Here is a 17,103-nt window from a genome sequence, read left to right on the forward strand (position 1 = left end):
CCCCCCCCATCACTCTCTATGTATATAGCAGCGTACGGCCTCACCTGCTCCCCCCCCCATCACTCTCTATGTATATAGCAGCGTACGGCCTCACCTGCTCCCCCCCCCCATCACTCTCATATGTATATAGCAGCGTACGGCCTCACCTGCTCTCCCCCCCCCCATCACTCTCTATGTATATAGCAGCGTACGGCCTCACCTGCCCCCCCCCCCCATCACTCTCTATGTATACAGCAGCGTACGGCCTCACCCTGTATACAGCAGCGTACGGCCTCACCTGCCCCCCCCCATCACTCTCTATGTATATAGCAGCGTACGGCCTCACCTGCTCCCCCCCCCCCCCATCACTCTCTATGTATATAGCAGCGTACGGCCTCACCTGCCCCCCCCATCACTCTCTATGTATATAGCAGCGTACGGCCTCACCTGCTCCCCCCCCCCATCACTCTCTATGTATATAGCAGCGTACGGCCTCACCTGCTCCCCCCCCCCCATCACTCTCTATGTATATAGCAGCGTACGGCCTCACCTGCTCTCCCCCCCCCCCATCACTCTCTATGTATATAGCAGCGTACGGCCTCACCTGCTCCCCCCCCATCACTCTCTATGTATATAGCAGCGTACGGCCTCACCTGCTCCCCCATCACTCTCTATGTATATAGCAGCGTACGGCCTCACCTGCCCCCCCCCATCACTCTCTATGTATATAGCAGCGTACGGCCTCACCTGCCCCCCCCATCACTCTCTATGTATATAGCAGCGTACGGCCTCACCTGCCCCCCCCCCATCACTCTCTATGTATATAGCAGCGTACAGGCCTCACCTGCCCCCCCCCCATCACTCTCTATGTATATAGCAGCGTACGGCCTCACCTGCCCCCCCCCATCACTCTCTATGTATATAGCAGCGTACGGCCTCACCTGCTCCCCCATCACTCTCTATGTATATAGCAGCGTACGGCCGTCACCTGCCCCCCCCCATCACTCTCTATGTATATAGCAGCGTACGGCCTCACCTGCTCCCCCCATCACTCTCTATGTATATAGCAGCGTACGGCCTCACCTGCTCCCCCCCCCCCCCATCACTACTCTATGTATATAGCAGCGTACGGCCTCACCTGCTCCACCCCCCATCACTCTCTATGTATATAGCAGCGTACGGCCTCACCTGCCCCCCCCCATCACTCTCTATGTATATAGCAGCGTACGGCCTCACCTGCTCCCCCCCCCCCCATCACTCTCTATGTAATATAGCAGCGTACGGCCTCACCTGCCCCCCCCCCCCATCACTCTCTATGTATATAGCAGCAGTACGGCCTCACCTGCCCCCCCCCCCATCACTCTCTATGTATATAGCAGCGTACGGCCTCACCTGCGCCCCCCCCCATCACTCTCTATGTATATAGCAGCGTACGGCCTCACCTGCTCCCCCCCCCATCACTCTCTATGTATATAGCAGCGTACGTCCTCACCGGCTCCCCCCCCCCCCACATCACTCTCTATGTATATAGCAGAGTACGGCCTCCACCTGGCTCCCCCCCATCACTCTAATTAGCAGCGTAACGGCTCACCCCCCCATCACTCTCTATGTATATAGCAGTCGTACGGCCTCAACTGCCCCCCCCCATCACTCTCTATGTATATAGCAGCGTAACGGCCTCACCTGCTCCCCATCACTCTCTATGTATATAGCAGCGTACGGCCTCACCTGCCTCCCCCCCCCATCACTCTATGTATATAGCAGCAGTACGGCATCACCTGCCCCCACCCATCACTCTCTAGGTATAATAGGCAGCGGCACGGCCTCACCTGGCTCCCCCCCCCCATCACTCTCTATGTATATAGGCAGCGTACGGCCTCACCTGCTCCCCCTCCCCCCATTCACTCTCTATGTTATATAGCAGCGTACGGCCTCAACCTGCTCCCCCCCCCATCACTCCTCTATGTATATAGCAGCGTACGGCCTCACCTGCCCCCCCCCATCACTCTCTATGTTATAGCAGCGACGGCCTCACCATGCTCCCCCCCCCCCCATCACTCTCTATGTATATAGCAGCGTACGGGCCTCACCTGCTTCCCCCCCCCCCCCATCACTCCTGCTATTGTATATAGCAGCGTACGGCCTCACCTGCTCCCCCATCACTCTCTATGTATATAGCAGCGTACGGCCTCACCTGCTCCCCCCCCCCCCCATCACTCTCTATGTATATAGCAGCGTACGGCCTCACCTGCCCCCCCCCCCATCACTCTCTATGTATATAGCAGCGTACGGCCTCACCTGCTCCCCCCCCCCCATCACTCTCTATGTATATAGCAGCGTACGGCCTCACCTGCCCCCCCCATCACTCTCTATGTATATAGCAGCGTACGGCCTCACCTGCCCCCCCCCCATCACTCTCTATGTATATAGCAGCGTACGGCCTCACCTGCTCCCCCCCCATCACTCTCTATGTATATAGCAGCGTACGGCCTCACCTGCCCCCCCATCACTCTCTATGTATATAGCAGCGTACGGCCTCACCTGCTCCCCCCCATCACTCTCTATGTATATAGCAGCGTACGGCCTCACCTGCTCCCCCCCCCCCATCACTCTCTATGTATATAGCAGCGTACGGCCTCACCTGCCCCCCCCCCCATCACTCTCTATGTATATAGCAGCGTACGGCCTCACCTGCTCCCCCCCCCATCACTCTCTATGTATATAGCAGCGTACGGCCTCACCTGCTCCCCCCCCCCCCCATCACTCTCTATGTATATAGCAGCGTACGGCCTCACCTGCCCCCCCCATCACTCTCTATGTATATAGCAGCGTACGGCCTCACCTGCCCCCCCATCACTCTCTATGTATATAGCAGCGTACGGCCTCACCTGCTCCCCCCCCCCCCCATCACTCTCTATGTATATAGCAGCGTACGGCCTCACCTGCTCCCCCCCCCCATCACTCTCTATGTATATAGCAGCGTACGGCCTCACCTGCTCCCCCCCCCCATCACTCTCTATGTATATAGCAGCGTACGGCCTCACCTGCTCCCCCCCCCCCCATCACTCTCTATGTATATAGCAGCGTACGGCCTCACCTGCCCCCCTCCCCATCACTCTCTATGTATATAGCAGCGTACGGCCTCACCTGCCCCCCCCCCATCACTCTCTATGTATATAGCAGCGTACGGCCTCACCTGCCCCCCCCATCACTCTCTATGTATATAGCAGCGTACGGCCTCACCTGCTCCCCCCCCCATCACTCTCTATGTATATAGCAGCGTACGGCCTCACCTGCCCCCCCCATCACTCTCTATGTATATAGCAGCGTACGGCCTCACCTGCCCCCCCATCACTCTCTATGTATATAGCAGCGTACGGCCTCACCTGCTCCCCCCCCCCCCCCCCATGACTCTCTATGTATATAGCAGCGTACGGCCTCACCTGCTCCCCCCCCCATCACTCTCTATGTATATAGCAGCGTACGGCCTCACCTGCCCCCCCCCCCATCACTCTCTATGTATATAGCAGCGTACGGCCTCACCTGCCCCCCCCCCCCATCACTCTCTATGTATATAGCAGCGTACGGCCTCACCTGCCCCCCCCCATCACTCTCTATGTATATAGCAGCGACGGCCTCACCTGCTCCCCCCCCCATCACTCTCTATGTATATAGCAGCGTACGGCCTCACCTGCTCCCCCCCCCCCATCACTCTCTATGTATATAGCAGCGTACGGCCTCACCTGCCCCCCCATCACTCTCTATGTATATAGCAGCGTACGGCCTCACCTGCTCCCCCCCCCCATCACTCTCTATGTATATAGCAGCGTACGGCCTCACCTGCTCCCCCCCCATCACTCTCTATGTATATAGCAGCGTACGGCCTCACCTGCCCCTCCCCCATCACTCTCTATGTATATAGCAGCGTACGGCCTCACCTGCTCCCCCCCCCCCCCTCACTCTCTATGTATATAGCAGCGTACGGCCTCACCTGCCCCCCCCATCACTCTCTATGTATATAGCAGCGTACGGCCTCACCTGCTCCCCCCCCCCATCACTCTCTATGTATATAGCAGCGTACGGCCTCACCTGCTCCCCCCCCCATCACTCTCTATGTATATAGCAGCGTACGGCCTCACCTGCTCCCCCCCCCCATCACTCTCTATGTATATAGCAGCGTACGGCCTCACCTGCCCCCCCCCCCCATCACTCTCTATGTATATAGCAGCGTACGGCCTCACCTGCTCCCCCCCCCATCACTCTCTATGTATATAGCAGCGTACGGCCTCACCTGCCCCCCCCATCACTCTCTATGTATATAGCAGCGTACGGCCTCACCTGCTCCCCCCCCCATCACTCTCTATGTATATAGCAGCGTACGGCCTCACCCTGCCCCCCCATCACTCTCTATGTATATAGCAGCGTACGGCCTCACCTGCCCCCCCCATCACTCTCTATGTATATAGCAGCATACGGCCTCACCTGCCCCCCCCCATCACTCTCTATGTATATAGCAGCGTACGGCCTCACCTGCTCCCCCCCCCCCATCACTCTCTATGTATATAGCAGCGTACGGCCTCACCTGCCCCCCTCCCCCCCATCACTCTCTATGTATATAGCAGCGTACGGCCTCACCTGCCCCCCCCCATCACTCTCTATGTATATAGCAGCGTACGGCCTCACCTGCCCCCCCATCACTCTCTATGTATATAGCAGCGTACGGCCTCACCTGCTCCCCCCCCCCCCATCACTCTCTATGTATATAGCAGCGTACGGCCTCACCTGCTCCCCCCCCCCCATCACTCTCTATGTATATAGCAGCGTACGGCCTCACCTGCCCCCCTCCCCATCACTCTCTATGTATATAGCAGCGTACGGCCTCACCTGCTCCCCCCCCCATCACTCTCTATGTATATAGCAGCGTACGGCCTCACCTGCCCCCCCCCCATCACTCTCTATGTATATAGCAGCGTACGGCCTCACCTGCTCCCCCCCCCCCATCACTCTCTATGTATATAGCAGCGTACGGCCTCACCTGCCCCCCCCCATCACTCTCTATGTATATAGCAGCGTACGGCCTCACCTGCCCCCCCATCACTCTCTATGTATATAGCAGCGTACGGCCTCACCTGCCCCCCCCCCCCCCCCCAATCACTCTCTATGTATATAGCAGCGTACGGCCTCACCTGCCCCCCCCCCCTCACTCTCTATGTATATAGCAGCGTACGGCCTCACCTGCCCCCCCATCACTCTCTATGTATATAGCAGCGTACGCGGCCTCACGGGCTGCCCCCCCCCAATCCACTCTCTATGTATATAGCAGCGTACGGCCTCACCTGCTCCCCCCCCCATCACTCTCTATGTATATTAGCAGCGTACGGCCTCACCTGCCCCCCCCATCACTCTCTATGTATATAGCAGCGTACGGCCTCACCTGCTCCCCCCCCCCCCCCCATCACTCTCTATGTATATAGCAGCGTACGGCCTCACCTGCTCCCCCCCCCCCCCCATCACTCTCTATGTATATAGCAGCGTACGGCCTCACCTGCTCCCCCCCCCCCCCCATCACTCTCTATGTATATAGCAGCGTACGGCCTCACCTGCTCCCCCCCCCCCCATCACTCTCTATGTATATAGCAGCGTACGGCCTCACCTGCCCCCCCCCATCACTCTCTATGTATATAGCAGCGTACGGCCTCACCTGCTCCCCCATCACTCTCTATGTATATAGCAGCGTACGGCCTCACCTGCTCCCCCCCCCATCACTCTCTATGTATATAGCAGCGTACGGCCTCACCTGCTCCCCCCCCCCCCCATCACTCTCTATGTATATAGCAGCGTACGGCCTCACCTGCCCCCCCCCCCCCCCCATCACTCTCTATGTATATAGCAGCGTACGGCCTCACCTGCCCCCCCATCACTCTCTATGTATATAGCAGCGTACGGCCTCACCTGCCCCCCCCCATCACTCTCTATGTATATAGCAGCGTACGGCCTCACCTGCTCCCCCCCCATCACTCTCTATGTATATAGCAGCGTACGGCCTCACCTGCTCCCCCCCCCCCCCATCACTCTCTATGTATATAGCAGCGTACGGCCTCACCTGCCCCCCCCCCATCACTCTCTATGTATATAGCAGCGTACGGCCTCACCTGCCCCCCCCCCATCACTCTCTATGTATATAGCAGCGTACGGCCTCACCTGCTCCCCCCCATCACTCTCTATGTATATAGCAGCGTACGGCCTCACCTGCTCCCCCCCCCCATCACTCTCTATGTATATAGCAGCGTACGGCCTCACCTGCTCTCCCCCCCCCCATCACTCTCTATGTATATAGCAGCGTACGGCCTCACCTGCTCCCCCCCCCCATCACTCTCTATGTATACAGCAGCGTACGGCCTCACCCTGTATACAGCAGCGTACGGCCTCACCCTGTATACAGCAGCGTACGGCCTCACCCTGTATACAGCAGCGTACGGCCTCACCCTGTATACAGCAGCGTACGGCCTCACCCTGTATACAGCAGCGTACGGCCTCACCCTGTATACAGCAGCGTACGGCCTCACCCTGTATACAGCAGCGTACGGCCTCACCCTGTATACAGCAGCGTACGGCCTCACCCTGTATACAGCAGCGTACGGCCTCACCCTGTATACAGCAGCGTACGGCCTCACCCTGTATACAGCAGCGTACGGCCTCACCCTGTATACAGCAGCGTACGGCCTCACCCTGTATACAGCAGCGTACGGCCTCACCCTGTATACAGCAGCGTACGGCCTCACCCTGTATACAGCAGCGTACGGCCTCACCCTGTATACAGCAGCGTACGGCCTCACCCTGTATACAGCAGCGTACGGCCTCACCCTGTATACAGCAGCGTACGGCCTCACCCTGTATACAGCAGCGTACGGCCTCACCCTGTATACAGCAGCGTACGGCTGGCCTCTGTCACCTCTGTAACCCTATCTCTCGGTTTCGCACTATAGATGTGTCGCAGCTACAGACTTACATGAACTGCAGCCTGAACTTCAGCAACTACTCTGTGACCTGTAACAACCAGTCATGTGACTGCATCGGACCCTGCGCACAGAACTCTACTTATTGTTCTAATAACGGGATCTGCTATAACCAGGTGTCTGGACCAGTGTGCAGGTGAGTACGATGGCCAGAAATGTCACAAAGCAGGAGGCGGATAATGTCCTGGATGTGTAAGGAGAGTATGGAGAGCTGCCCTATATACAGCCATATACAATATATATATATATATATATATATATAGTGTCCCAATATGGGTGTTACTGCTATTCACACCCTTCGTAAAAGTCTGTACTTTTTGTGGTCTTATTGCAGCCAAAGTATTACTAAAAGATGACCACTAGATGTCGCTGTATTGTATATTGAAGTATAGAAGCTGCACAGCTAAAGTGTCTCGAAGGGTTATTGTATTTGTGTGAACCAGATTCTGTGAACCAGTAGGATGCTTACTTTCTTCTGTCCTATCCCCTCTTCCCATTCTGCTCTTCTGTTGCACTCTTTCCACCCTGCCACAGCGCACCTTACACGCTGGTTAGGAAGTTAGTCCCTTGAGTGAAGGAGGAGTCTTACTTGAGCTTCTGTGAAGGAAGGACGCAGCTCAGATAGCTCTCCACAGTTCTACCTGAGCCCTGGCCCTCTGTCAGGTCCCCTCTACAGAAAAGTCTCAGTCTTAATCAGTGCCCCGCATGGGTAGGACACAGGGAAGTCCCCTCTTACAAACTGCTTTCCTGAAGCACCTATACACTGTGTGATTAAGTGCTAAACCCTTCAGGAGAGGACTAGCCAACAGATCATCACAACCCACGCTGAGGACTAGGAGTAACCACAGTGCAGGACAGTATCCACTAAAGAGCCAAAGAGCTAGGAACTGATCCGGGTGGAGCAAAGTTACTGAAAAGTCTATGAACTCCATCTCGCAGCGTGAAAGTCAGCAGGAAAGCCTCAGCACTCTGCTCATCCCGGGTTACAAGGTCTGGGGCCTGTGTCACCTATTAGAGCACTATAGAAAGGTCAATACATGGGCACAGGTTACTTCTTCCTCTATTCTTGTATTCTTCTCTACACTCCAACCTCCCGGCAGAGCACATTACTACTTGGGTTGAGACTCTCACAGCACCCTCCTCTCTACTACGCTGCCTCAGTACAACTTTATCTACTCTACTACATCCTACTCAGCACTTATCTCACAGATCTGATGGTTTTATGTATCAGTATTTACTGGAACTTTATCAGTGTATATATATATATATATCCAAGCTCATCTGTATCACCTGCTGCACATTTACCGATAGTAAAACAAGTCAATGTTACCTACAGAGTCTGTGAATATTTACCACCACCTGCACAGTATACACACCACAACCTTGTGTCATCTCCCCTATCTGTGGGTGGCGGGTCCAACTATCCGGGAGGGTCACTACCCCTCTCTGGCCACTTGTGACTATATCATCTGTGACTACACTTTCCCAAGGGACCCGGCAGCAACCCGACAGGACACCGACCACAGGAGAAAGGGGTACAACTGGCCTTACACCTCAAAAGCAGGCGTGCCATCCCACCTGTGTGCCCACCAGGCACTGGCGTCACGTGACAAAGCCCTAAGGTCCGGCTGTATCTCGGCCATCCACCATAAGAAGTGGTATCACACTTCCATCTAGCAAATGACCGGCCGTCCCACCACTATAACATCATCCAGGGGCCACCACATATATACATATACATAGCCGCTGCATATACAGAGCACTGAGCTATATATATATATATACATATATATATATATATATATATAGAGAGAGCCGCTGCATATACAGAGCACTGAGCCATATATATATATATATATATATATATATATATAGAGCTGCTGCATATACAGGACACTGACCTATATATAAATATACATAGCCGCTGCATATACAGAGCACTGAGCCATATATATATCATAAAAATCAAAGTCTGTCTGTCTGTCTGTCCTCTATAGACTTCCAAACGCCTGAACCGTTTGACCCCAAATTTTGCCCACAGATACATCAGGTGCCCGGGAAGGTTATTGCGAAGGTCCCGTCCCCGCCAGATGTACAGGAGGGGAGGGGGAGGGGAAAGAGAGGCGCCCCATAGAGATGAATGGGAAAATCTCCTCACTGCACACACAGGTGATATAATTAGCTGCAGCAGACACGGCAGTTGGAGCCTTAGCAACCAATAGGATTACTGCTTTCATTTTCACAGGGAGCAATGGTTGCTAGGGAAGCTGCCTCACAACATCCACAGTAATAACTGGTAGACCCCTACTCCATCTATACAGTACAGGTATACAGGACCCCCTACTCCATCTATACAGTACATGTATACAGGACCCCCTACTCCATCTATACAGTACATGTATACAGGACCTCCTACTCCATCTGTACAGTACATGTATATACAGGACCCCCTACTCCATCTATACAGTACATGTATATACAGGACCCCCTACTCCATCTATACAGTACATGTATATACAGGACCCCCTACTCCATCTATACAGGACATGTATACAGGACCCCCTACTCCATCTATACAGTACAGGTATACAGGACCCCCTACTCCATCTATACAGTACATGTATACAGGACCCCCTACTCCAACTATACAGTACATGTATATACAGGACCCCCTACTCCATCTATACAGTACATGTATATACAGGGCCCCCTACTCCATCTATACAGTACATGTATACAGGGCCCCCTACTCCATCTATACAGTACATGTATCCAGGACCCCCTACTCCATCAATACAGTACATGTATACAGGACCCCCTACTCCATCTATACAGTACATGTATATACAGGACCTCCTACTCCATCTATACAGTACATGTATACAGGGCCCCCTACTCCATCTATACAGTACATGTATATATAGGACCCCCTACTCCATCTATACAGTACAGGTATACAGGACCCCCTACTCCATCTATACAGGACATATATATACAGGACCCCCTACTCCATCTATACAGTACATGTATACAGGACCCCCTACTCCATCTATACAGTACATGTATATACAGGACCCCCTACTCCATCTATACAGTACATGTATATACAGGAGCCCCTACTCCATCTATACAGTAAATGTATACAGGGCCCCCTACTCCATCTATACAGTAGATGTATATACAGGACCCCCTACTCCATCTATACAGTACATGTATACAGGGCCCCCTACTCCATCTATACAGTACATGTATATACAGGACCCCCTACTCCATCTATACAGTACAGGTATACAGGACCCCCTACTCCATCTATACAGGACATATATATACAGGACCCCCTACTCCATCTATACAGTACATGTATATACAGGACCCCCTACTCCATCTATACAGTACATGTATATACAGGAGCCCCTACTCCATCTATACAGTAAATGTATACAGGGCCCCCTACTCCATCTATACAGTAGATGTATATACAGGACCCCCTACTCCATCTATACAGTACATGTATATACAGGACCCCCTACTCCATCTATACAGTACATGTATATACAGGACCCCCTACTCCATCCATACAGTACATGTATACAGGACCCCCTACTCCATCTATACAGTACATGTATATACAGGACCCCCTACTCCATCTATACAGTACATGTATATACAGGACCCCTACTCCATCTATACAGTACATGTATACAGGACCCCCTACTCCATCTATACAGTACATGTATACAGGACCCCCTACTCCATCTATACAGTACATGTATATACAGGACCCCCTACTCCATCTATACAGTACATGTATATACAGGGCCCCCTACTCCATCTATACAGTACATGTATATACAGGACCCCCTACTCCATCCATACAGTACATGTATATACAGGACCCCCTACTCCATCTATACAGTACATGTATACAGGACCCCCTACTCCATCTATACAGTACATGTATATACAGGACCCCCTACTCCATCTATACAGAACATGTATATACAGGACCCCCTACTCCATCTATACAGTACATGTATACAGGACCCCCTACTCCAACTATACATTACATGTATACAGGACCCCCTACTCCATCTATACAGTACATGTATATACAGGACCCCCTACTCCATCTATACAGTACATGTATATACAGGGCCCCCTACTCCATCTATACAGTACATGTATACAGGACCCCCTACTCCATCTATACAGTACATGTATATACAGGACCCCCTACTCCATCTATACAGTACATGTATATACAGGACCCCCTACTCCATCTATACAGTACATGTATATACAGGACCCCCTACTCCATCTATACAGTACATGTATACAGGACCCCCTACTCCATCTATACAGTACATGTATATACAGGGCCCCCTACTCCATCTATACAGTACATGTATATACAGGACCCCCTACTCCATCTATACAGTACATATATATACAGGACCCCCTACTCCATCTATACAGTACATGTATATACAGGACCCCCTACTCCATCTATACAGTACATGTATATACAGGACCCCCTACTCCATCTATACAGTACATGTATATACAGGACCCCCTACTCCATCTATACAGTACATGTATATACAGGACCCCCTACTCCATCTATACAGTACATGTATATACAGGACCCCCTACTCCATCTATTCAGTACATGTATACAGGACCCCCTACTCCATCTATACAGTACATGTATATACAGGACCCCCTACTCCATCTATACAGTACATGTATATACAGGGCCCCCTACTCCATCTATACAGTACATGTATATACAGGGCCCCCTACTCCATCTATACAGTACATGTATATACAGGGCCCCCTACTCCATCTATACAGTACATGTATATACAGGACCCCCCTACTCCATCTATACAGTACATGTATACAGGACCCCCTACTCCAACTATACAGTACATGTATACAGGACCCCCTACTCCATCTATACAGTACATGTATACAGGACCCCCTACTCCATCTATACAGTACATGTATATACAGGACCCCCTACTCCATCTATACAGTACATGTATATACAGGACCCCCTACTCCATCTATACAGTACATGTATATACAGGACCCCCTACTCCATCTATACAGTACATGTATATACAGGGCCCCCTACTCCATCTATACAGTACATCTATATACAGGACCCCCTACTCCATCTATACAGTACATATATATACAGGACCCCCTACTCCATCTATACAATACATGTATATACAGGGCCCCCTACTCCATCTATACAGTACATGTATATACAGGGCCCCCTACTCCATCTATACAGTACATATATATACAGGACCCCCTACTCCATCTATACAGTACATGTATATACAGAGCCCCCTACTCCATCTATACAGTACATGTATATACAGGACCCCCTACTCCATCTATACAGTACATGTATATACAGGGCCCCCTACTCCATCTATACAGTACATGTATATACAGGACCCCCTACTCCATCCATACAGTACATGTATATACAGGACCCCCTACTCCATCTATACAGTACATGTATATACAGGACCCCCTACTCCATCTATACAGTACATGTATATACAGGGCCCCCTACTCCATCTATACAGTACATGTATATACAGGACCCCCTACTCCATCTATACAGTACATGTATATACAGGACCCCCTACTCCATCTATACAGTACATGTATACAGGGCCCCCTACTCCATCTATACAGTACATGTATATACAGGAGCCCCTACTCCATCCATACAGTACATGTATACAGGACCCCCTACTCCATCTATACAGTACATGTATATACAGGAGCCCCTACTCCATCCATACAGTACATGTATATACAGGGCACAACAGGTATACCAAACTGTGACTGGGTAACACTGCCACACCAGACCTGACCAATACCGCCATACTGTGACTGGATAACACCTCCAGACCTGACCAATACCACCATACTGTTACTGGATAACACTGCCACACCAGACCTGACCAATACCACCATACTGTGACTGGATAACACTGCCACACCAGACCTGACCAATACCACCATACTGTGACTGGATAACACTGCCACACCAGACCTGACCAATACCGCCACACTGTGACTGGATAACACTGTCATACCAGACCTGACCAATACCGCCACACTGTGACTGGATAACACTGTCATACCAGACCTGACCAATACCGCCATACTGTGACTGGATAACACCGCCATACCAGACATGACCAATACCGACACACTGTGACTGAATAACACTGCCATACGGGTAAATACAACCCTGCAGGTATACAGGACACTACAGGTATACAGGACCCCAAAACTATACACTACAGGTGCACAGGACCTCCACAAAACTATATACTACAGGTATACAGGACCTCAAACTTTACACTACAGGTATAAAGGACCCCAAAACTATATACTACAGGTATACAGGACCTCCACCAACTATATACTTCAGGTATACAGGACCTCCACCAACTATATACTACAGGTATACAGGACCCCAAACTATACACTACAGGTATACAGGACCCCAAAACTATACACTACAGGTATACAGGAACTCCACCAACTATAAACTACAGGTATATAGGACCCCAAACTATACACTACAGGTATACAGGACCTCAAAACTATACACTACAGGTATACAGGACCTACACCAACTCTATATTACAGGTATACAGCACCTTCACCAACTCTATACTACAAGTATACATGACCCCAAAGCTATATACTACAGGTATACAGGAACTCCACCAGCTATATACTACAGGTATACAGGACCCCAAACTATACACTACAGGTATACAGGACCTCCACCAACTCTATACTATAGTTATATAGGACCCTCAAACTATTCACTACAGGTATACAGGACCCCCGAACTATATACTACAGGTATACAAGACCTCCACCAATTATACACTACAGGTATCCAGAACCCTCAAACTATAAACTACAGGTATACAAGACCTCCACCAACTATACATTACAGGTATACAGCACCAACTATATACTACAGGTATACAGGACCCCCGAACTATACAGTACAGGTATACAGGACCTTCACCAACTGTACACTGCAGGTATACACTAATTCCACTGATTAACTCAGATGAAACAATACCTTTAGCTTGGCCTCCTGGGCACCTTAGAACAAATCTAATTAACACACTGACACTTTATACCCGGGCAGCGCTGGGTACATTTTCTAGTATATATATATATATATATATATATATATATATATATATACAGCTGCTGCATATACAGGACACTGACCCATATATATATATATAGAGAGAGAGAGAGAGCTGCTGCATATACAGGACACTGACCCATATATATCTATATCATAAAAATCAAAGTCTGTCCTTCTGTCTGTCTGTCTGTCCTCTATAGACTTCCAAACGCCTGAACCATTTGACCCCAAATTTGGCCCACAGATACATTGGGTGCCCGGGAAGGTTATTGCGAAGGTCCCGTCCCCGCCAGATGTACAGGAGGGGAGGGGGAGGGGAAAGAGAGGCGCCCCATAGAGATGAATGGGAAAATCTCCTCACTGCAAACACAGGTGATATAATTAGCTGCAGCAGACACGGCAGTTGGAGCCTTAGCAACCAATAGGATTACTGCTTTCATTTTCACAGGGAGCAATGGTTGCTAGGGAAGCCGCCTCACAACATCCACAGTAATAACTGGTAGACCCCCTACTCCATCTATACAGTACAGGTATACAGGACCCCCTACTCCATCTATACAGTATATGTATACAGGGCCCCCTACTCCATCTATACAGTACACTGTACAGGACACTGACCCATATATATATATATATATATATATATATATATATATATATATATATATGACTGCTATTGGAACTAATCATGTGCCACAGTCAATGTCCATGGAAGCAATATTTCCTTCAGTCTTTGGTTGGATCAGCTCCCCAGTCATAGAGAGAGGATCCAGTGTCCTGGGAGTCGGGGGCGCTGTGTCTGCCATCTCTGATCTGCCCTCACAGCTCGCCATAGGCTCCACAGCCAACGGCAGCAAAAGCGGGAAAGCCGAAGCTTCCTCATCCCTGCTCTAAGGGGACTAAAAAAGTGAAAACAACAAAAGGATAAAGGTCACCATCAGGGGCGTTGCTAGGGTCCAAAAACATCCGGGGCCCGGGCCCTTGAGTGCCGTCGTAAGCGGTTAGCGAAGGAGCCCAGTGCAAAAGCTAGTGACCCCAGTGGCCGCTCTGTTAGCCCAGCTCTATTGCCGCCACTCCTAATAACTGCAGCTTAGCAGACACAGGCGGCCACCGGCCCGGGGCTCCTGTCAGGGTCACTGTCATCGGTAATGGTGCACACCACCGCCCAGGCAGCTCCTTCCCAGCTCCCCCTGTACACACGGCCTCTGGGAGGTCTGCCCTCGCTCCTATCCTCTAGGCCAGTGTTTCTCAACCTTTTCTACCTCGGGGAACTCCTACCAGATAACGTTCTACAAAATGCAAAAAACTCATTCAGTGACTCACAGGTGACGTCTTCTCTCATCTGAGAAGTTCTCTTTCCCTTTCCTCCATCTGTCCTGGGCCACCATGAGGATTTCTTCCAGCTGCAATTCATCTCTTCAGAACCTGCCAGACAAACATCTTAGGCTCCGCAATTTTCCTCCAACCTCCTTCCCTTTTCGCCTCCTATAGGATCCCATACAGTAATAATTCCACTGCTTGGTGTCAGTGAGTAGGTAGGTAAGTGGGTTGCCCTCTGTATGTAGGATCATCTGCTGTGCCCCCATATAGTAATAATGTCCAGTGTTGTGCCCCATAGTAATAATGCCTACTGCTGTGTTACCCCACATTGTAAAATGCCCCCTGCTGTGCCCCATATAGTAGAAATGCCTCCTGCTGTGTCCTTCATACAGTAATAATGCCCCATCTGTGCCTCCATATAGTAATAATGCCCCCTGCTGTGCCCCATATAGTAATAATGCCTCCTGCTGTGTTACCCCACATTGGAAAATGCCCCCCTGCTCTGCACCCTTAGGCTGGGTTCACACGCTGTAACTGTGCGGCTGTATTTTTTATGCGGCTGTAAATGTGCGGGTGAAACTACTGCCGTGGGAAAAAATAGACATGCGGCTCAAAACATACGGTCATTTACTTGGAAATCTGGTTCAACTAAAAATAAGAAATAAAATGTTAAGAAAGTGATGGAAACACCTCTGGATGCATCTGGGAAAGCAGGGAAACAGTTTACATGAATTGCTATTACCGGGGTTTGCGATCCTCTGCAGTATAGCCGATGTCTCTCATGGTTAATATATTGAAATAATAAAACACATTTTCTTTGTAATAAAGTCCCTTTTATTGTTCAATAATTAAATGTAAACGATTCCATCATTTTGCAATTAAATATACTGTTAAAATAAATATATATATAAATAAATGTATATTTATATATATATTTATTTTTTGACAGTATATTGAATTGCACAATGATGGATTCGTTAGAATTAAATTATTGAACAAAGAAACTGTATTTATTTAAACGAAAATGTGTTTTCTTCATTAAATATGAATTAGTACAGGAAGCTCCATAAGCCGTTAATTCATATTGCCGGTAATAGAGCTTTCTGTACTAATCATCACTTTACTTTAATGAAAACATCAAATGTTTCTTCTAATTATGTTATCACAATAGCATTATTAGAAGAAACATTTAGAATTATATGTGCGCTCAGCTGATTGGCTGTTCGGCTGAGCGCACATATAATGAGCCGGTCCGCAGTACAGTCACTTCATTGTGCTGCGGACCAGCGAAGAGGACACATCGGGGTGAGTATAGAGCTCTCCCCACCCCCTCCCCGGCACTGCACCCCTCCCAGCAAGGAAGGGGGGGTCAGTTAACCCCTTTCTTGCTGGGATGGGTGCAGTCTGACATCAGTCTGGCCCCCAAGGGATTAAGGGGGATGCAATACATCCTCCCTTAACCCCTTGGGGGCCAGACTGTAAGCAGCGATCTGTAAAGATGCTGCATACTGTAAGGTGCACAACACCGCTCACAATGATGGGTGTTGTGCTCCTGTTTGTGTTTTTTTTGTG

At 50.3% G+C, this 17,103-nt stretch overlaps 1 protein-coding gene across 1 annotated transcript in view; it reads left to right on the forward strand.

Moving 5' to 3' along the window:
- Nucleotides 1-17,103, forward strand: part of LOC138769904 (serine-rich adhesin for platelets-like) — a 79,010-nt gene that overhangs the window by 3,365 nt on the left and 58,542 nt on the right. Inside the window, exon 5 of the mRNA XM_069948638.1 lies at nucleotides 6,966-7,131. Coding sequence (XP_069804739.1) covers nucleotides 6,966-7,131 — 166 coding nt within the window. The remainder of the gene's footprint in view (nucleotides 1-6,965; nucleotides 7,132-17,103) is intronic.

This window comes from Dendropsophus ebraccatus, chromosome 12, assembly GCF_027789765.1.
Source record: "Dendropsophus ebraccatus isolate aDenEbr1 chromosome 12, aDenEbr1.pat, whole genome shotgun sequence".
NCBI lineage: Eukaryota > Metazoa > Chordata > Amphibia > Anura > Hylidae > Dendropsophus > Dendropsophus ebraccatus.